General features: G+C 36.4%; 1 protein-coding gene across 4 annotated transcripts in view; it reads left to right on the top strand.

Moving 5' to 3' along the window:
• Positions 1-22,036, top strand: part of CASK (calcium/calmodulin-dependent serine protein kinase (MAGUK family)) — a 133,328-nt gene that overhangs the window by 49,706 nt on the left and 61,586 nt on the right. For 2 of the 4 annotated variants that reach the window (XM_010571366.1, XM_010571363.1), the window contains exons 6-10: positions 2,139-2,261; positions 4,669-4,752; positions 5,798-5,897; positions 11,146-11,163; positions 19,382-19,503. In XM_010571366.1, coding sequence (XP_010569668.1) covers positions 2,139-2,261; positions 4,669-4,752; positions 5,798-5,897; positions 11,146-11,163; positions 19,382-19,503 — 447 coding nt within the window. The remainder of the gene's footprint in view (positions 1-2,138; positions 2,262-4,668; positions 4,753-5,797; positions 5,898-11,145; positions 11,164-19,381; positions 19,504-22,036) is intronic. The other 2 variants (XM_010571367.1, XM_010571365.1) reach the window with 1 other exon arrangement.

Genomic DNA, 22,036 nt, shown 5'->3' with positions numbered 1-22,036 from the left:
TGAGCTCTGCTGGTAAAATTTCTGGAATTTGATTTTTGTATTTAGGCTGATTTAAATATGAAGCTTACAGAAATCTGTCTGTGTTACACAGGAAGAGAGATTATTTTCTCTCTCCAGTCTATCTTGTTCCTGCTGTGTTTTTTATCAAAGTTAGGTATTAGAATACGGAAATATTTACTCAGATGAAATAATAAATGGGTGCAACAACTAGCCCTTAATTATACATTGGGCTCGGTAGGATTACATAAGGTTTAGCTGTGAAGTATAACATACTGTATTTTACCTTAGTTTTATGGATCATTTAGTATTTTTAATCAACTAAAAGAACTATCATAAAGGCTGGTCATCATATTGCCTTTGTTTAAAACCAAATGCATGTTACTGTAAAAATGTAGTTATGCATTTTTCTTTTTAGTACAGTATGTGTTGAAGTACAGCTGATGATTCAAAAGGAGCCACTTGCAACTGAAAGCAAATTGGTGTGCGTGCAAGATAAACGTGTTTCATAACATAAGCATCCTAGAGCCATTATGGAGACAAATTTAACACTTTGACTTCACTGTTTTTGCGGTTTTGTCTAAGATGAGTTTTGCTCTATTTTGCAACCAAGCTCATACATGATCTGTGTATTAGCCAATTAAGAGTGGAAACTTCTAAAACTGCCTGATTGTCTGTAATATGGTTTAGGAATTATTTTATTATATGAATTTAACAGTAGTCTGCTAAAATTTAAGTGACAGCAGTGGTACTGCACTTGGTCAGGAGCATTCTTTATTCTTTAAACTTTGTATTCCTAAAAACAGTAGGATTTCTTCATGGCATTAGCTTTGGGATTACATAGACTGGTAGGCGTTCCAGTTTCACTTTACAGAAGATTTTTTTATGGAATCTCTTAAGCAGCTAAAAGCTTCTGGAAGCGTACAAGTTAACTTTTCTTTGTTTAAAAAAAAGTCATGGCCAGCACATTGTGTCTTCTCAGTTCCTTTTCTGTTCCTGTTTCCACAATAATATGTCTATTCAGTGAAAATACTGTAATGATTTCAAAACAGTCTTGCTGCAAATTTGCAATTACCTTCATTTCGTTAGAGCTGAAAAAGAAATGACAAATCACAACTATAAATGTGCATTTCATAGCCATATAATGTTCCTGAGTGCTCCAATTTAAAGCCATCGTTTTTTGTAAAGACTGATTTTAAATAAAATGGACCTCTTTAAATGAACAGATTATAACATTGAAGAGAGTCTGGTTATAGTTTTGAATTTTCATTTAGTACCTTGTAAAATTAGCAGTATACCATTTAAATAAAACTTAAGCTCTTCATAAATTAAAGAAATATTTGAAATAGCTTAAGGATAGAATCCTTCATCACAGAAAGAATTTTCTTACTTTAGTATGGCTTTATCGAGTGTCCATCATCTCGACCAGTTGGACATAAACCTACATATGATAAACCTTCATAAGATGAAAATATATTCTAAATCATCCTTCACATTGTTTCTCCTAAAGATACAGTTTTGCTCTAAAAAGTGTTGCAATTGCTTGTACGGTTGATCACATGTCAGTAAGCTTTCCTACCTGAGTGGCTGAAGATGCTTAACTGTTGTAAAGTTGAAAGGAATTTATTGGGAAGAGCCATTGTCCACGATACCTGTGGGACAGGACCAGAGTAGTTCACAACAGGCATTAGCTTACTACCTTCTTACTCAGCATCCCTGGCATGAAACTGTGGGTTGATATAGATAGACTGTCATGCCATTCCTTATACTGATTTCAGGAGTAGATTTAATTTCTAAATTTATCATAGGCATAGTTAACGGTCAGACAAAGCCTATTTTTTCTTTTTCTAGTGAAGGGTCACTTTTATCTGAAGAAAATGTAGCATAGGTAGAAAATTATGCTGTAATTATAAGATAATACCAAGGATATGTCAGCTTTTATGTGATACAGTGCTCGCTGTTTTCAATTTTTTATGCCATTTCAATAGCAACTAATGTACAATTGTCGTAAGTTATTAAAAAACTTAGAGACTTCCTTTTACATTTACTATAATAAAATGTTTACAAATACCAACCACTGTTAAATCTCTGCAATTACTTTACATAAAAAGTGTATTTTCTTTTTTATTCCTTGTAATCAGATGAATCCTAGGCAATGGAGCCATATTTCTGAAAGTGCCAAAGATCTGGTACGTCGCATGCTTATGCTGGATCCGGCAGAAAGGATAACAGTATATGAAGCACTGAATCATCCCTGGTTAAAGGTAGTAAAAACAGCTGTTTACATACCAGTTTCCTCTTCAAGGGAGAAAAAGATTTATTTCTTTTTTTCTTTGAACTTTTCAAAGTAGACATGACATTGTACAAAATGTGTGATAATATGTTTTAAATGCTTTGTAAGATTAGAGCCTGAGATTTTGATAATTGCCAGACTTGAACTCTTGCTTAACAGCAAGAGCAAACTCACTTAGGCATCTTCGGCAGCATCACAGTATAGAGAGTAGGGCTGCGTAGAATAAAGCTTCAAGAAGGTCTTCATGCGTCTTTCTGCGGCTCTCAAACTCCAGAGGAGTAATTTCTGATGTCTTCTTTGCTCAGTTATAACTAGACCTCTTTCATATTACGCATGTAGCCTTGCAGTTTATTGCAGTGCATTATGCTACTTAACTGTGCTGCTTTCTTACATTAGATTCCTGAAATATCCCACCAGAGTGAAGGAAGTAGGTAGTGGTGTGTTGCTCAAAGGCTGCTATAACTACATAAAATTGTATGGCATCCGGTAATCAAATTATTTTGCAGTGGTGGCAGAATTTACAACACATTTTGAGCCAGTGCAAGAGTAGTTGCTGGAAACTGAAGATTAACAACAGGAGCAGGAGAACATACACCTAGCTTCTCGGTAGTCCCATTAATAGGCTGTGCTAAACATTGGAGTTGGAGAATGATGGGTCTGTTGCAGATTTAAAAGGTAGCAAGTACTGGTTCAGAGCATTGTATTTTCTTTGGCAGAAACTGCTCAATCAACTATTTTTCTTTGTTATCATCTACTTCTTTTCTGTAGTGTGGGCCCAGGGTAGGGAGAGTCATAATATCATTAGCTTAAACAGGGCACTTACTTGGAAAGGGTGCTGTTCTGATGTCTGCTCCTGGACTGTTTATATGTTCTACATTAGACAAATATTGACCAAAAAAACCAAAACCACAAAAAAGGAACCTTGGAAGCACGGGTTCATATGTTCTTCCTCCAGGTAAATGGTCTAACTACTAGTGAATGGAGTTTTTCTCCCACTTTTCTGCTTATTTTCTGGCTCTGACACTTGTATTCCAAGCTGCAGAATGGTCTAGCTTATAAAAGGAGGGCAGGACTGTGCACTCTTGTGGAGTGGTTAAGGCACTCTTCTGAATACTGGGAAACTGTGCGTTCAAACCTTTCCACTCGAAAGGAGCCGAAGTTCTGTCTGTTCATCTGGGGCATACATAGTGCATCAAATATTTCAAAGACCATAGGAATGGGCACCGTGTTTGGGAATCCCAAATGATCATACTCCAGTGGCTGCGTTTGTGGTAAACATAGGTGATCTGGTTTTACCTGCTAGTAATTTGACTTTTTCCTCACTTTGTGAGCTTACCCATATTTAGATGCCAAAGCAAGGGTTTTGTTGAGGGTTATTTTGGCAGAAAACTTTGCCATTTTTGTTGTTTGAGCAACTAAGCTGATTAGGCTTTTTAAAAAAGATAATTCTGTAATGCAAATATGCAAGTTCTTCCTATATAGCATAGCACTTTTGATGTCTGTGGTCTCTTTCTGATCTTTCCACTGTTTGTTGAAAGACAAGCAAGGAGAAAGATTTAGTTTAAGACAACTTTGTTTCCAAGCTTAGGCCAGCATTCTGTCAGTCAGTCCTCTCTTCTTTTTGCCTGTGATAAACTGCCTTCCCTGCTGACTCAGAATTTTCTTCTAAACCATTTATAGATAGCAGCCAAATACAGCATGAGACAGGGACATCTTTAGTGCCATAAAGAGACTGAATTACTTCTGCCAGTGATTTCACTCTGATTCAGGAGATGCATGTGATAAACATTTACATTTAATTAATAAGTGTATGTAGCTTCTGTGATGATTTGGGGCAGGGGGAGAAAGTAGTCAGTGCTGCAAGTTCTACCCCCACTATCCACTGTTCGTTGGCAAATTTTTCATCTGCATCCGCAATGGAGAATTCTTCTGTAAGCTTGCACCTGGTGTCAGCAGCCATCGAGCTGGCACTTCCTGCTCTGTATCGAGCACCCGTTAAAAGAGCGCTTGACCACATTGCTTCACTGGGATTTGTGAATCCCAGGAAGCAGAACTACTTTGTGCTTGCCAGTTTCAAAGTTCAATGCTAGCCACAGACTGACTAACAGCACAAGAGTAAAACAAAAGGCTAGGGTCTTACTACAAAATGGGAAACAAAATTACAAAAATAAAATATCCTTGGCCCAAGTTAAGAATTCTTTCAAAATATCTTAATCCCTCTCAGTTTCTTGACATTTTCCTTAAGTTGCAACAAATCCTCATTCTCCTTAGGATACTTACTAGCTGGTACGTTTCTTGCCTAGTTCCTTAATGTCGAGAGAATATTAAGAGCCTGTATTTAATGTTTCTTTTGTTTTCTTTTTGCGGGGTTTTTTAAGGAGAGAGATCGCTATGCATACAAGATTCATCTTCCAGAAACAGTAGAACAATTGAGAAAATTCAATGCAAGACGAAAACTAAAGGTAACATGAATGTAGTGTTGAAACAATATAACTATGTAACTTGAATTTTGTGTGATACTTTATTCATTTTAAAAGTGCTAAGAGAAATCTATGCTCTGAAGTCAGCAATAAAATAAAAAGTTGAAACAGGCCTTCACAGTTGTTTATTGCAATGGTGTCTTGTTAAGGGTGTTCCTCATAAACAGCGCTTTCTCTTAGGTGGTTTGTATGTCCAGGTAATGCTTTCATTAAAATGTTAGCTAGGACATTTTAGAATATGACCTTTTTTCCTGCTCTAGCGCAGTTTCAGATCTTTCCCAGATTTCTTCCTGGGGAGGCCACTATATTTAGTCTCCTGAGAGCTTTTATACCAGTGCTATTTGTTTTCTACCATTTTATCCAAAGGACTGTTCTGCAGAATGTTTCCTGCAATTATTTGTTGTCCATTTTGCCTACTGCCACAACTGTAAGACATTAAAACCTGAGTGCTTAAACTGTAATTTACTTGAAAAAGTAAATATGTCAGAGCAGATAACCATTCTTCTGGCTTTGTAACTTCCCATGTAACACTCATTCTGGGATTATTACATTTTCATATAGATATATTATGGATGTCAAATATCCTAGTGCTGTCAGTGTCAGATTCTGACAATTTCTCAAATAACAACATATTGTGTTGCTTTAAAGCGTGGATTTTTATACTTGCTAAGCCATCCAGTCTAGGTAAGAGGGGAAAGAGCAATAAATTAGTTATTTTGTTTACATTGTACTATAGGAATGTATGCCTCACACTTATTTTAAAATGCTTTCCCATGAAGAATTGTTCTCATGAATCCTCTCATAAAGAATATATTTACTGTTTATTAGAGTAGTGTATGACCAGATCTTCTGTTAGATATGGTCGCTGGTAACAGTGAAGCAGAGCTGAAGACTATAAAACTTATTTATTCTTCACTGAGAAGGTCACCACATGAAAGACCTCAGGAGACTGAGTGGTCCAAGGTGTCTGGAAATGTTTCATTATCCTTCTTTGTGTAATTTAGACTTTGTGGATATTTTTATTCAGGGGGCAGTACTAGCAGCTGTGTCAAGCCACAAATTCAACTCCTTCTATGGTGACCCCCCTGAAGAGCTGCCAGACTTCTCTGAAGACCCCACCTCCTCAGGTATTTTAACAGAAAGTGTATTTACTGCAGTCAATCTGTCTTAATTCTATGCTGACTAGAGTACCAAGTATTTACTAATTTCTCATTTCATAAAGTTGCATATTAAGTTAACGTTTAAATGGGAAAGCATAAGTAATTTTCAGTCCTAATGGTGTTAGTGACTGCAGAAAATGAAGAAAATCTCTGCACAGTTGTAATTTTCTAGAAATTCTGTCTGATTTTTTTTTATTTGTTGTATGTACATGTAATTACAAATAGTGCTGTAATCTCATATGTATATTACTTGAGTGTAAAAGCTTATTGACATTTTGTCTTGAATTCTTAGGCAGGAGCAAGGTTCTCATACCTTACTAATAGTTATTTATAAAAAGAAGCCATTGAGTACCAGAGTTTCTTGACCTCCTGTTTTAAAGAACAGTATGATTAAGATGTCTCCTCTTTAAAGCACGCTGGACAGTATTTCTGATACTATAACCCAGACCCCCAAATCTTCAGAGACAATACATGTACTTCAGGGACCTCCCAACATACTTCAAAAGGGAGGATAATACCTTTGCTGTGCTGTGAGCTAGGCCTTGGGCAGGACAGTGATCTTACTCCAAGCAGTCCTTTTGTCCTCAGCCCATATACAGGAATTTAAATAACCTGGCAGTCCCTATACTAACACAGTCCTGTCATAGTTATGTATCTTAATTTTGATATAACATTACTCACAACATTTGCAGTGCAAAAGTCTGCGTTGTTCTGTCTGATCTAAAATTAGAGTTGGTCTGTCTGATCTAAAAAAAGTTAAATGAACTTTTAAGAAAAATTTAAGGCCAATAGGACGCTCTCTTCTATTTTTCTAAACAGCGAAGTAGTACTTGCATAATATTTTAGCTATACACTGACTTTACTAGAAGACATTTCAGGAACTTAATTACATGTGCTGAACTGCTGTGTGATAATTCTCTTTCCCAATGTTTTTATAGGTAAGAAAATTACTTACTGACTGCATATTTCTGCTCTTTCATATGAGCAAGTAATTTTTATAAATTATTTCAGTGTCATTGATATAGGAATTGGGGGCAATTTTTTTGGTTGAAATTCTTAAATTTCAATTCTTGGAATTCAAGTTTGAGTACCTAAATTAAAAGGTTGCTTTGTCCTTAGAGATGCACACTGCTCATAATTTCCATAGAAGTGAATGGGAATCTCGGATCATTTATTGCAAATGGGTAATTACAGCCTCATGGCTTAACTTCAGGCAGCCAGCTTTTGAATACTTGATGTACTTGTAAGTAAGGATCCATATATTCTTTTAAAGAAAGAATAGCTTGGTTTTACTTCATCCAGAATTACTTGCAGTGCTTTAATTTTTCTTCACAGCTACTTCCCCCATTTCAATAAAATGAATAGCCCACCAACATGACTGGCAGTGGCAACTTTCCCAATCTAAAAACTGCAGTTCCTCTTTCCAGTTTCAGTCTGACATCAACAGGGCATGTGTCTTCCTCATAGAGTGATGTAATTGCAGATATCAGTATACGGCAAAGGTACAAGTTCTATTTTTTCCGCACACAGAATACATGAATCCAGTACACATGTAAACTCTACAAAATACCTGTGCTGGATCCATTGTTATCTTGTGTTCATCTCTGAAATAACTGAAACAATAGCTTGGATTTCTCAGGGAAGTGTAGTTATTCTCCAAAATAACATTATTGATCTTGCGATGGGAGATCGTAGTGATTAGGACACCATACTAACCGGGTAGTTTTCGTGATGTTTCCCTGACTGACTACATGAGCTGATAAAATACTTAATATCGCAGGATAAACACTGAGGCTTGCAAGAAAAGATAGTGCAACTTTCAGCTTCTGAAATTGCTAAATATGGAAATCTATTTTGTTTCCTCTTCAGAAGTACACTAATAAAGGTTTCAAATATTTCTAGCTTGTAAACACAGGCTCTTTTGATGATTCTAAACTAAACTAGTTTATAGAAATTAGACATAAAACTCTTGAATTGCAGTAGAAACTTGACTATCTTAAGGTTATTTAAGTTTCCTTCCTAACACCCCATAATGTTATTCCAGATCATAAACCCTAATGAAAAGCGTTTAATATTTAAATGTTGTTGCCTATTTAATCCTCCCATAAAATTTCATGAAGCTTATCATTAAAATTAAATGATTTGTCGGAAAGGGGCAAATGTGGGACTCCTACTGAGATAAAGATGCAGAAATATAAATGCTTATTAGGTTATGCAAATTGTATATCCTGTCCTCCTCCAGGTCTTTCTAAACACAGAAACAGAAAATTTCAGTCCTGTCTTTTTTCCAGATTAATCTAGAGGTGTTCTTCTTCAGAGTTCAGTGAACCTGAGTTTGCTGGAACCTTTGAGCATCCTCCTATACTACCAGAGTAATAGCCTGGGATATGAAGGCACTATAGGTAGCAAGTCAGATGAATCACAAAGGATATTCTTGTTAGAGAGCTTTGCAATGAGGGTCAGCAAATTGCATAACTAAATTAGATGGGAATGAACACAGATAAAGTTCATTTAAAGTCAACCAAGTATTTTTCTGTATACATCTTCCTTTCATTCATACAGAGCGTGCTAATAATTCTTGGTTCCCACAGCTTGTCCTGGGTGATCTATTTCCTCTTTCGTCAGCAACTGTCCTCTGAAGGACTTAACTTAATCCCGCTATCATTCTGTTGGTAACATGGCAGAAGTCAGTCTTGCCGAATTCTGAGAGAGTATGATAAAGGCTTTTAAAATGTTTTAATATTTTTAAACTAAAATATTACTTTACTGCTGATAGGCTGTGTTCAGTAACTTCTTTAGTAAAGCCACTAAACAGCTCAAATGACATCTTGCAAATATTTTTTGCCAGAATGTAAAACTTTTGACTTTCAGGTTGCCTGTCTTCAAGACATTGTAAAATGTCGATTTCCCAAGGCAGTGAATGTTTTGGATATTTTTAATATGCTGAAACAAACACAAACCAGAAGTTAGCAATCAGCAGCTCTAAAGGCTAAATCTGGCACATGAGAAAAATTGGCCTAGTAGAGAGTATTTGAAGTGGACCGTGAAATTAATTAGGTGCCAGAGAAATTCACAGTTTGCTCTCTGCTGCCCTTCCCCATCCAACTCCCTCCCCTCTCCCCTGCCCTCCCTGGCCCTCCTATCACCTGGTTGCACATTAGATCCAGACAGAGGATTGCCTCCGATTCTGTCATATGCTGGCCATCTGTCCGCTAACAGAGAGTACAGAGGTATAATTTTCACGTTTTTTGATAAGAATGCCTCAGGCTGCAGAAGGAACATCGCCAGGGTAAAACTTTTAATTTTTCCTCCTTTTGCTTCTTCAGCTCCCCCATTCTGCGGCAGCCCAAGGAAAGGCTGTGGAATCGTTTGACATTTTGACTTGGGAAGCTGAATTCAGGAAGACCTTTTAGTTTACTTTGGAGTTTTAAGTAGATTCAGGATGTTTAATTTTTTAGGCCAACAGTTAGAAAAGCCCATAAATCGAAGAGGTTTTTTATAACTTTCTATTTCCAAAAACCTTTTTGTAGCCACATTTTCAGAACTACTGAGTCAGTGTTGGAGTTAAGCCAGTGGATAGTCCATAGTCTTTGGAAACCTGCATAACTGATTTTTAGATTAAAGCAAACCTTACCTTTTGGCTAAAGGACTTTCCTCTCTAGTGCCTGCTTGAATTGCTTGGTTTAGAGTGCTCATATTCTGAAATGTGACTAACAGGTTTCAGACTAGCTTTTTGCTGCAAACGGTTCTAGATTCCTGTAAGGCATTTTATGATGCTGTGTTTCGGTTCAACCACAGAGAAAGCACAGCAGCATATTTTATAAGAGACTGACCAAATGTATGTGTGTAGCCTAGGCTAACAAATAGCACTGTTGCAGTACTTCCTGAACATTTATGTGCTTTCTGAGCTCTGTGGTAACAGTGTAAGGTGATGAACATAGAAGCAGTGTTTTTGCATTGCACAGAAAGCAGGCACATTTAGTCTATGCCAGTGTTTCTAGTTTGTTTTCTCAAACTGCAAGGCACAAACTTCATATGGCATTTTTACAAATGCATTTTGCTATTTTGTCTCAGGGTTTCTGTATGTAAGTTGAAATTTTCATTCTTTTTTATCTTGTTAGACTCTATATTGCCATATCAAATGAGAAATTTTTAACAGTACGAGATCTTGATTTTCAAATTTGAAAGTAATAATAATGGGAAAAAAGCTAAATCTGATAGTCTTTCAGAGTGAGATCAAACAGCAAATGTATGGCCAAGTTGTAAAATCCCTGTTTCTAACATACGTGGAACTAAGTTAACTCACAATTTAGTGAGTGGTTAGTGGTTTTATGGGATTTAGATTCCATGAAATATGGACAATATAAGCCTATATCTTAAAAACGATCGGTCTCATGGACACAAGGAAGAAAAAGAAAAATTGTTGTTACACAAAAATTACCTATGATTTTGTAAATATTTGCAAAGGGTCTTGTGTAACATTTTTCAGTATGAGTGCTTGGGGAAAAAAAATTACATTCACCTAATAATTTACTGTTATTAAATCCTTATATAGTATTACAGGTATAACTGACTGTCAGTTTTGAGATCACAAGTTTGAGTGTTTCCAATACTCCATTATTATCTTTATGATTTTTCAGCTATTTAGTCTTTGTTCCGGTACATTTAAGTACAAAAACTTTTAAGTATATAAAGCCACTGTAAATTAAAATCAATAATAAAGTGATTGTATTTCTAAATGGTTCTCATAATGGTTCTCACTGCACCTTTTGTAAAAAAAAATTGATTTCAATATAATATTGCTAAATTCTAGCTAGTAAATATATTAATTAATATCATGTTATGCTTCATTTACAGTATGTTGAAATAGTTTGTCAGTTCACCTCTTACAATATTCTTACTTTAAGTCATTTTTTTGTCCATGAGTTTTTTAAAATAGTTTAACCAATGTTGAGAAAAGTCTGGTATTATAGATACCTAACACTGCGTACATGTGCTACCTTCCCATTGCCAAGTGTTTGTTTTCCTCCCATCTCAGTCGCAAGTTGCATTTGCTTCACACATAGAAACCATATTAAAAAAAAAGGGGGGGGCCTGTCACTTTGTTCATACTATTTTGTGGCTAAACTAGTGTGCTAGGTTGCAGCTTTATAAATCGCTTGTTCTGAAATCTTCATACTGTTTGTTGTTTGTCCAAATGCTGCCTTCCTACTAGGACTTCTAGCAGCAGAAAGTAGGTATCCCTTTGTTTTCCTTTAAGGCATATCATTCAGCTATGGTGTGTGTCTTTGCATGTTTAAAAATCAGCTTGCTTCTCTTCTCTTTGCTATTTTCAGTTTTAATACTGCCTGTTCAAGAAGAATAGCCCGTATGTTTTTGACTAAATCTGTCTATAACTTTCAAGGTATAATTACCCAGAAGTAACACGATTTCCCGGGAATTCTGAAGTTTCTAGTATAGAGGCAGTATTAAAATTACCTGGCTTTTTGTTGTCAATATTTGCAACACAACTGAAATAAATTTTAATTTTCATTAAATTAATAAAGGATAAAATGGTTTGGTTTTGTGTTTTAGTTCCAAAATTAATGTCTTCATGGACTAATGGGCCTTTTTCTCCTCACACTAAATATATACTATAATATTAGTCATGTATTATTTTCTTGCTATACCCTTGCATGACATTTCTTGATCATTCTGTGTTGATGTGATACATGATATATGCATTGTGTATATGCATACACCTGATTTAAATAACTATCCAGTATGTGTCTCCTTAATGAAGGAATATTATTGACATGTAGGGAGGAGGTTCAGCTGCAAGTTAGCTGCACGCTTCATCAGAGACTGAAAGCACAAGCACTTCTAACACTTGCAGACTATACTAGACAGAGGAGAAGGTGTGAAATTCTAGACCCTTTGACACAAACCGCAACCATTTCAAAACCAACAAACTCAGCATCTCAAAACACAAGCTATAAAAAGCGGGGGTTTTCCTGCAGCATTTTAAGATTCGTAGGCTAACAGTTCTTCTTCCGTCCTATGTCAGGGCAGCAAGACATATGTCCATGTCTCCATTTCTGATCAAAGTCATGGATTTTGTTGTTGTTGTTTGGTTTATTCTTTTGACCTTGTAGGCTGTGGGGGATGTTGTTCCTTGTCCTCCTATTTCCCCATCCCAGAATGCCTGTCCAGTAATACGAGAGTGAGAACTCAGTGGATTTTTATGTAAAATTTTTGCAACAGTATTATTTTTATACAGTTGTAGGGAAAAAAGCAATCTCACACAGATCCTCTGCCACTGATTTTTGGTTTTCATTTGTGCATAGAGACTTTCTTCAGTAAACCTACTGACTGATAGAGTGTGCTGCCCTCGTACTGGTCAGAAGAGGGTTTCCGTATATTTTTGCAATAAGGAAGAAAGTATCTAAGGAAGTAATAGTGAAGGGCATTCATTTGTTAAAATACTTATTTGTTTAGTTGCATGTGAGTGTGCTACCTGTAAAGTGTGGGTCTGGTCTGAAAAACAATACCTTCTCAGCACATATTTCTTTACCACCACACTAGACTGCCTTCCGTGGTATCTGTGGCTAGTTTTACAGTGAGAGAGAACTGGGAAAAGGAATTGACAAACTTTGTGTAAAGGTCCCAAGTATGGAGACAGGAGAAAGCTGGAGACCTGCATACGCACAGTGCCCCTGTGTGTGCAGACTAAAACAAAGGCTGTTTTCAAAATCAAGCATCAGTTTCTCCCTGCCCCTTCCTCCCTCCCTCCCCTCCCATCGCCCTCACCCCCTCCTTTTTTTGTATTTCCATATATAGTACTCTCCTCTGTGTTCCTGCTTCTGTTTAGGAACACTTTATCTCTTTGTTTTCTCTCTCTTTTTTTTTTTTCCTTTTCTTTTTATTTTGTTTGGTCTTTTCCTCTTTCTCCCTGTTTTTCTCTCCTGTACCTATTTCCTTTGGTTTTCTCTGACTTTTACATGCCTTTCTTTCTCTTCTTGTATTCCATAGGTGTTCTTAATTTCTTTGATTTAGTTGTAAATCCCAATACCCTTCAATCGCACCAACTGCCTTCTTTCTAAAGTTTCACTGTAGTCTCCATAAACCTCCATCTTTCTAGTTGTCTCCCTAGATTCTTCCTCATTTATATATATATAAATGTGTATATATATATTATTACTGTCTTAATCACTTCCCAGTAGCATTCATAGAACTGTGTGCACGTGGGAGCAAGTAAAAAGAGAGTGTCTAAACTTGGCTGTTTGGTTTCTGTCCAAGAAGGAAGAAGTCATTAAACACTATATAGCTCAAATTTGAGGAGGATAGAGTCCTTACTTGCCCTTCAATTTAATTACACTGTTGTGTATATATGTGAAACATGTATCTCCCACCTTATTTTAAGCTATTATAGGCATATATATATACACGTGGCTTGGCTGTCATCTGTTCTTACAGAGATAGTTTCTCTGGAATATAGTGAAAAAACAAAGAGCAACAAATTACTGTGTGAGGTTACAGGCATCTCAACTCCAGTGATTCTTGCAGACATGGTTTAAAGTGATGAAGAGCATCTGGTACTCACCTGGCTTTCTCTTACATCTAAGCAGTTACATCAGCACAAGTAGTGGAAAGATCCCATCTCTGTAAAAGATTCTTTTCTCACCTTTAATGGAAACAGCATGTGTTTAGTTTTTATAATTATGCTGATATTGAGCCTAGATTTTCATGTTTCGCTGAAGTGAACAGTTTTAAATGTGTACTTGATTGTTATTTGAAAACCTGAGCTGACAGACACCCCATCATTTCCACAGCATTTTGATATAGTGCTTAATTACCTAATGTGTTAAAGATTTATGCCTTGTGTTTTTAGGGTATCATAATCAGATGCCAGCAAAACAAAACTACTGGAGGCACTGATTTATACAGTTATCACTAAATACATCATTTAAAGGTATAAGTGTGGCTGGAGTCTTAAAGCAGAAGCAACGTGAAAAATAATAAAATCCACACCACTTGAATCTCACGTTACAGAGTTGGTAAAAATTATCTCATTGTCACTTTACCAGATGTGCTCTATCAGAATCTAATAATATTTATAAGATATTTTTTCTGAAAATAACTGTACTTCATAATAATGCCCATGTTTGGTTTTTATGAGATTGTACCCAGTGACTTCATTTAGTGACTCTAATATTTGATCTCTCTAAAATCTAACAATTTTGGATGGTTTTTCTTCTGTCCTTGCTGTATTTGCCAGCTTCAGATCTCTTCATAAACAAAGTGAAATGCAAATCCTACCTTCTGAAATGCCTGTGCTTTGAGAGCCAGGATTGTTTTTTAATTTCATTTCCAATGGCTGCACACAAGAAGGCAGACAAGAGATGAAGTTAGGAGAAATCAGCTTGTGTTGATTGTAGATTGACTGCCATAAGGACTGAATTGTGATATATAGAGAAATTGCAAATAGCAGCTAACCTTTGGTTAGTCATTTAAAAACCACTGTAAAATCTTCAATGCATAGTTACTTACCTATTTGTACAACATAAAGAATAGTTGAAAAGCCAATCCAAACTAAGGTAATTTATAAGAATGAACAGGATTATAATGAGTGGTTGGTGTCAGGAACTTAATTTTATACGATTCTACAAATCTAAGGGGTTTGCATTTTGTCAGTGTCTGTCTAATAAAAATATGCTATTATTATAATGGTTGTTATAAGGTCTTCTGCAGAGTCATTTCCTGGAATACTAATTGCAGGAGACTTGCGAAAAGGTCACGGGTTTATAGTTTTGTATTTAAACAAGGTCAGGCTTCCTCTAACAAGTTTTCATTGCTCACAGGAGGGTTTATGTCTGACAAAGACTTAAATAGGCATTTGTAATCTTCAATATTAAAAAAAAATAAAGCAAAGAATTCTTTTACCCTCTCTCAGAATGTGTTTGTAGTCAGAATGTAGTCTTTGCATTTTGCAGCAAGGTGTAAGTCTTTTTACCTAAACACTCTCTTATTCATGTACTGTCGCAGATCACTGCTGCATGAAAAGAAGCTCGTAATTCTCTGTACTGCCTGCTGCATAAGAGAGGAAGTCCATTGTACCTGCCTTGTTTGCTGAGCCTCGGGAAAGCAAACTTTTGGTGTGTTTTGTGGTGGAGACATATTACTATTGGAGAATATGTAGGCAATACGTGGAATAGTGTTTTAAAGATTTCTTTTCTTTTAGTCTCTTCTCTCCTCTTCTGCGGAGAAGTAAGCAACTCCCACCTACCTCTAAAGTTCAGTTTCTCTAGCCGAACCACCCGTTCCAGATGAGAACAGCTAGATGCCAGAATGTAATAGCAGCACTATTTTGCCAAAGCTTCGTCTACTTGCAACTTGATGAACCAGTGTCCCTACCAACTTCAGGTAGTATTAAGGGCACTGTATGAGAACTACAAAGACTCTAGAGATAGAATTTAGCTGTAAGAGAGAACTACTTACGAATGGCCATCTCCATAAATGAGGTAACAGAACCTGCAGGAAATACCTATGATAACTTTGACTACACGCTGGGTGAAGAAATAATCCCAAGTTATTGCCTTATAAAGCAAATATGTCTAACTGACAAATAATACATCTGCCTCTGTAGGCAGAAGGCTACTCAGTTTATCTCCATCTTCTTAGAAGTAATTTGATATCATCCTTAAGAAGTCATTCCAGTAACTATGAAAACATTTCATGTACTAGTACTGACTGCGGAAGACTGTCATAAGCATTCTGACCTTTTTTTTTCTTTTTAATATAGTGAGAGCCCATCGTTTTCAACTTTTCAGAGTTGTCAGCCCCAAGGGAACTGTGAATAGTTGCAGCCATCCTTTCTTAGGTGGTCTTGTGGGAATACAAGAAAGATAAGGTTGTGTGCATGGCCCAGAGTCACTGCTCATTTGCACACTGAGAACATTTGTGCAATTACAGTAGGATCCACAGTTACCACAGTCTTCTCACAGAGCCATGTTTGGTGTGGATTTTGTTACTATTACTGTGGAGAAGAGTCTTCTACTTGTATCGCTGGAATTAAAGCTTTCCCGTGCAATTGTATGTGTATATGTTTTTATAGTAACTTAACGTGCAGGGTGAGATCCATATCACCTAAGTGGTTGGGGCTACTTGAAAGTTCTGTGGCAGTAAGCAGCATTTTCTAACAAAGTTTACTTCAGGGAGTCTTAAAAAAACAAACAAAGCCAGTCAAGTTAGTCAACTTCCTTTTTTTCCTGGCTTCCTAATATTTATGCATCATTCTGGTTTTTATATTTATGGATTCTGTCTGTAACTGCTACAGACCATGAGAAATCTGAGCTTTTAGATTGTATGACTGTATAATAACTCAATTCCTTCCTTTATTATCTACGCTGAGGCTAAAATGGGTGCATCTGCAATGATGAAAAGAGATTAAATCCTATTTCTGGAGGATACAAGCTTTAATTATAAATATTGAGTGTTTTTACACTTTCCCTAAAGATTAGAAATTTAGCTTAAATATGATAGAATACGAATCTCTTTAGAGACAGGTATGCTGTAAAGATTGGTCAATTTATTTTATGTAGTATCTTTTATCTGAATTTAAAACTCTTCTGAAAGGTACTCTTAGGCTTTTAACCAGATGTCTGTAACAGAGAGAGTTGAGGTGTTTACAAAAATGCCTGCAGAATTGTTCTATCACTTTTTTATGCGATGACATGCTGTCAGTATATTGCCACTATGGCATTTTCTCATGCAGGTGCCTGTTGTTTGTAAATGCATGAAAGACAGGGCAGTAGATACAGCATAAAATTATAGGTAAAAAAACATAAGGTAGAACTGTGATTTTGAGGGATTAGCAAAGTCACTGTCAGAACTTCTCATCAGATTTGTTAAGGATATTCTTGGAAACTTTCTTTTTTAGCCATCTATTCAATGTGACCAATGGACAGGAGAAAAAAGACCTAATGAACAAAGCTTAATATTTTGCAATTCCCAGATATTCAAAAGGTTGTTGAGAAGCAAATATTAAAAAATAGTAACATTTATTTCTATTTGAAAGACCTCAAAGTATTCCACAAAATAAAATTCCCAAAGTAAATAATACTGTAAATTAAATAACGTGGTGGTCCAGAGCATTCGGTGTGTCACAATAATACAGCGCTGCAGACAACTTTGAACATGCTTCTCATTGGTTCTGGTTTTGGCTCAAGCTTTAGTAGTTATGAGCAACATTGAGCAGTATTAGAGACTCTTAACGTATCCAAGCCTCTGAAGTGAATCTTATCTTGAGTTTTCCTTAAGCAGTCCAAATACACAGAAAGAGCTTTGAACCCAGAAAGCGAAGTTTTGCTAGAAAAGAAAATAACTAATTTAAACTCTGAGCATGACAAGAATAGAAAAAAAAGAGAATTCTAACAAATTTCCTTCTGCCAACTGCATCCTGGAAAGTCAAGCACTTTCCTTCAGGCTTGAAGATCTCTAAGTTCATTAACTTTTAACTGACATACTGAAAACATTAGAAGAAACTCAGCGCACAGGCCCTTTTGGGTCCCTAGGTAATGGTTTTCTTCCTTGCCTTTGAGGCTTAGCTGTGATCTCTCCATGCTCTTACCAGCAGATTCCCAGTGCCTGTATTTTCTCAGGTTTCCTGCGGTGCCTCCCAGTGTGGAAGCTGTGGTGCAGGCAGAGGAATATGGACAGTTCCTTTCAGCTGAGCATGTTTATTCATTATCAAAGACAGAGCAGTTTTTTCTCTTCATCAGTGCACCTGACCCCATGTGCAGCAACTACAGTAAGGCAAACCATTAGTTTTACTTGCTTTTTTAAAGGAGCATAACCTAAATTAATACATCAGTTGGAAATAAGTAGTCAGACACATTTAATGCGAGAGGACTAAGAAGTTTTATTGCTCCTGAGCCATGAGTTGTGATGAGAGGAATATTGTTGTTCTTAACCTTGGTGTACAAGGAAGTGCAAGGAGAATCCTAGGTTGAGATTTGTACTAAATGCAATGCAAGAGTTTCTACACTTGTAACTTACTCATCCTTCTAAGCCATGAGGTCTCAAGTCTTCTATAGTAGTTTTTGTGTATTTTGTTATGTTTATTCCAGTTTTTCAAGGTTTTCAGAGAAATAAGTGAATTTAACTTGTTTCCTTCTGTGGTTAAGATGGGGTTGGGGTTTTTGTTTTTATTACATTCTGACAATGCAATAGATTACAAAAAGGTTTGAGTTAAGGAAGGCTGGTAAGAATTGTTCATACAGTGGAGGATGGAATTTCAAGAAATACAGCCATTTTTTAGATATTATCTATCTTGACAAAAGGACACTGGCAAATGAATTAAGTAAACAGAATAAACATATTAAGGACAAATTAGTGAAATACAGAATGTGTAGAATTCTGTATCCAGAATTAAGAATTTATTTATGAAAAAGCATTCAGCAGTTCACTGTCAGACACCAGCATTTTTGTAGACCACTGGATATGCTACCATCTTTCCAGATGCTTATACCACTGTGGAAAAACTGAAGACATGGGCTGTGGGTGTTTAGATAAGCCAAAGTTAGCATTCTAGTAATGCACACAAGTGGCAGCCACCACTGATATCTGATTTGTGAAACAAGTTGTTACACAAGGAACCAATATGGGCTGGTTTACTGTGGATTTGTGTTGTGTTTCTGTAACCTCCCCTGCTGTGAGTTCAACTCTCCTCATGGACTTCCACCTTCCATAATGCCTCCTGTTTCTCCTTTTTGTCCTCATATCCCTCGCTTCTCTTTTCACCCTTATGCCATATAAAAATCATCCCCATCTTCCTATGACCCAAACCAATCCACTGGTCAAAAGGCAGCAAGTGCTATAACTGGGTCTGAGATAACTAAGCAAGCAGAACAAACAGAACAAAAACCGGAGCTCATGTTACAGCCTTTTTTTTCTCCACCGGAGGACACAGCAGTCAGGTCTTTCTTTCTCTTCCTTCCCCTATCCAGATGCTGATTTTAAAAGAATTTGTGAAAACGTTGCTTCTTTCAAATTTTTACTGATTTGGAATATGTGTTTGAAATTGGCCAGCAGTTTAAAAAGTGAAAAAAGAGAAGGTTGGGGTGAGAATGGTGAGGACAGGCAGTTGGGCAGATAATCCAAGTGACTTTGTAAGACAGCATTGGAAACCAGGCTAAAATAGAACAAAGCTAAGCTTAATAAAAAAGGGTTTTAACCTCTCTTCAGTTAAACCATTTCTTATGTATAATTACACTATATATGGGCACTGTTGATATACGTAAAGTTTATTTGGTGATTTTTCCTGTAAAAACTCCAGCTTTCTGAGATTCCTGTTCCAGTTGTACCAGATAAAGTGAAAGTTTCCTTTTCCAAAGTTCAGTTTACTGTGAGTCTTTGCTTTATTGATCTTTATTCTTTTTTTTTTTTTTTTTTTCCTGTTTATTGCCCCATAGGAGCAGTCTCACAGGTGCTGGACAGCCTGGAAGAAATTCATGCACTTACTGACTGCAGCGAAAAAGACTTAGATTTTCTTCACAGTGTTTTCCAGGATCAGCATCTTCACACGCTACTAGATGTAAGTTTTCTGTGATAAACAATTTGAGTGCATTTCTGTGTCTGTTGTTCATTGGATAATGTTTTGTTTTATCCCGAATATATTCTCTGTTATTATTTCATACAAAAATGAATTTATTTAGGTGTGGAATGTCACAATCAACTAGCACTTTACACAAAAATACATTCTAGGACTATATATACAGAATATTTTAGAATGTGTCAGTGCTTAATGACTTGGTTTGAATTAATAGCTTTGCTTTAAAATAATTTATCATAATAAGCTTTTTTCTTTTGGTAAGGGCTGGATTATATTTTTTATTTTAAATGTGACTTGCAACTTTATAACTGTACAGATTCATTCCTTTTTTATTATTTTTAAGTAATGTAATTATCTTACACCAGTTCTATGGATATTCTTACAAGTATGACTTTTTTGTGTGAAACACCTAGATATGCTTGTTTCTGTCGTATACTTGAACACAGCATGTAACAGGCTCAGTCATTTACATCTGTATTATTCTGTGGTTCGTGAGAGCTATTACTCCATAAGACAGCAGGGGGTGTTTCACAAGAAAGTGTGCAAAAATTACAAAGCCGGAAGATTCAGGTTAGTGCTCCTGGTAGGCATAACCAGGACTTGGTTGCCGTTTCTTCACTGTCTATCTGTAAGCATAGTTCACTGTCTGGCTACACATACAGATCAACTGTGATATCAGATGGTTCACAGATTTCTTTTTTTTTTCTTCCAGAAAACTAAAGCGCTCTATTTTGCAAAAATAATTTTAAAAAGCAAGTAGTCTTGTGTTTGAGACAAAAATGCTTGCACGCTACTTATCTTTCTGTGCCTTGAGGACTTCCTCTTTTCAAAGTTTCTTGTTATCTTGTCACATGCAGAAACCCTATTTATATTTCCCAATAGTTTTTTAACCAAGCAGGCCTAAGAAGCAAATACATTGTACTTTCTCAAAAACTGTGTGAGTTTGGGAAAACATACGTATAGTTTTGATGTAGAAGTATTTGCTGAACTTCAACTGTCTGCAAAAACAGGGACCTTTAGCATCACTGCAGGCTTACACTTCATCCCTCACATTGAGTGCCAAGACCCTCATTGAAGGACAAATTCAAAAGCATATCATGCTGTCATTGATTTCTGTGTCTACACAGTATTGGGGTCTAAAATAAAGGTGAAAAAGAAGCAGAAAAAACTTTCCCTGATTTTTTTCTGGGATATATGGATACTCCATGTTGAAGACAGAGGACTTGCCTTCAGGCAAGACAAACTTTTTCTAAAGCAATCTACACATTCCACTGAGAAAAAACTTAAAATGGAACCAGATCCACAGGCATAGGCTATGTCCACGTTAGCAAGTACTGTAACATAACAATAACAGATCTGTAGAGCAAAGCAGTTGACACTGAGGACCCAGTGTCAACAATTCTTACACTAGCTATACTGCAGTCCTATGGACTGAGTAACCACTGGTAGGTGAACAGCATCTTCTATTTTAGTGTCATTTGAGAGTAAATATGCTCTGGTAACACTGTACAATGAAAACAAAAGAATGGTAGGTAGGTGTAATCAGAAGATTCATTTCAAAAATGCACTCCTGAATCAAACCAAAATGCTCATGTGACCATAGAGATGATGACCATTCTACTACTATGTCTTAAATTTTAACAGCTTGGATACCTCAGTGAATATCACAAATCTAACAAGTTGTCTATGCTTTTTACCCAGTGAAAGACACACAGCAATAGGAGTCATTCCAGCTATCTGATCTGCAGGTAGACGATTATGGTTGTAGAAACTTTAAAGAGTTTCTGAAAAATTGTTGAATGCTTTAGTTCCTATTTGCAGCTTTGCAAGGGTATGACCTGAATGTAAGTGGTGCCATAGTTCCTTTGGTGTCCAAACTCTTTAAAATGTAGTAGATGATTTGTACACTTCTTACAGTTTTTTTAGTGATTGGTGAATAGTGGGCCACCTGGATTCTATGCATCCTTCAAGTTTAAAGGATTGAAATCCACACATACTTCCCTCCAGCAGAGGACCCAGCTGCAGGGTTCTGAACTGGCCTGTATGGGAACATAACCCTTCTGGTAAAGCTTCCCCACAACATAGCTGCCCGTATGACTCGAGGAACCGGAGATAGCTGTTACGTGATGAGGTCATTGCTCTGGCACAAGACTCTACAGTTCTAATTTTTGTTCTTGATAACTATTTATGCATTTTACATTAAACAGTCATGGGAGAAAATTATATGAAGCATGCAGGAAGAAGGGATTCAGAGTTCATGGCTTTCCTACATTGCATCTCCAACAACTCATCTTGCAATTTGCATTAAAATATGAATCTTTTTTTTCCAGTGTAAGTTCTTCTAGCTTGTGTTGCAGATGCTTAAATTGCTCTGTCTTTTTATATTGCATGCTGCAGTATAGAAAGGTGGTCAGATAATAGGAACGAGAAATATAAATCTGGACAGGAAGATAACAACATGACTGTAACAATAAGAACCAAAACACTTGTGTCACCCATGCAGAAAGGTTTTACA

Source organism: Haliaeetus leucocephalus, unplaced genomic scaffold (assembly GCF_000737465.1).
Source record: "Haliaeetus leucocephalus isolate CR32 unplaced genomic scaffold, Haliaeetus_leucocephalus-4.0 Scaffold317, whole genome shotgun sequence".
NCBI lineage: Eukaryota > Metazoa > Chordata > Aves > Accipitriformes > Accipitridae > Haliaeetus > Haliaeetus leucocephalus.
This window is presented reverse-complemented; position numbering and strand designations above follow the sequence as displayed.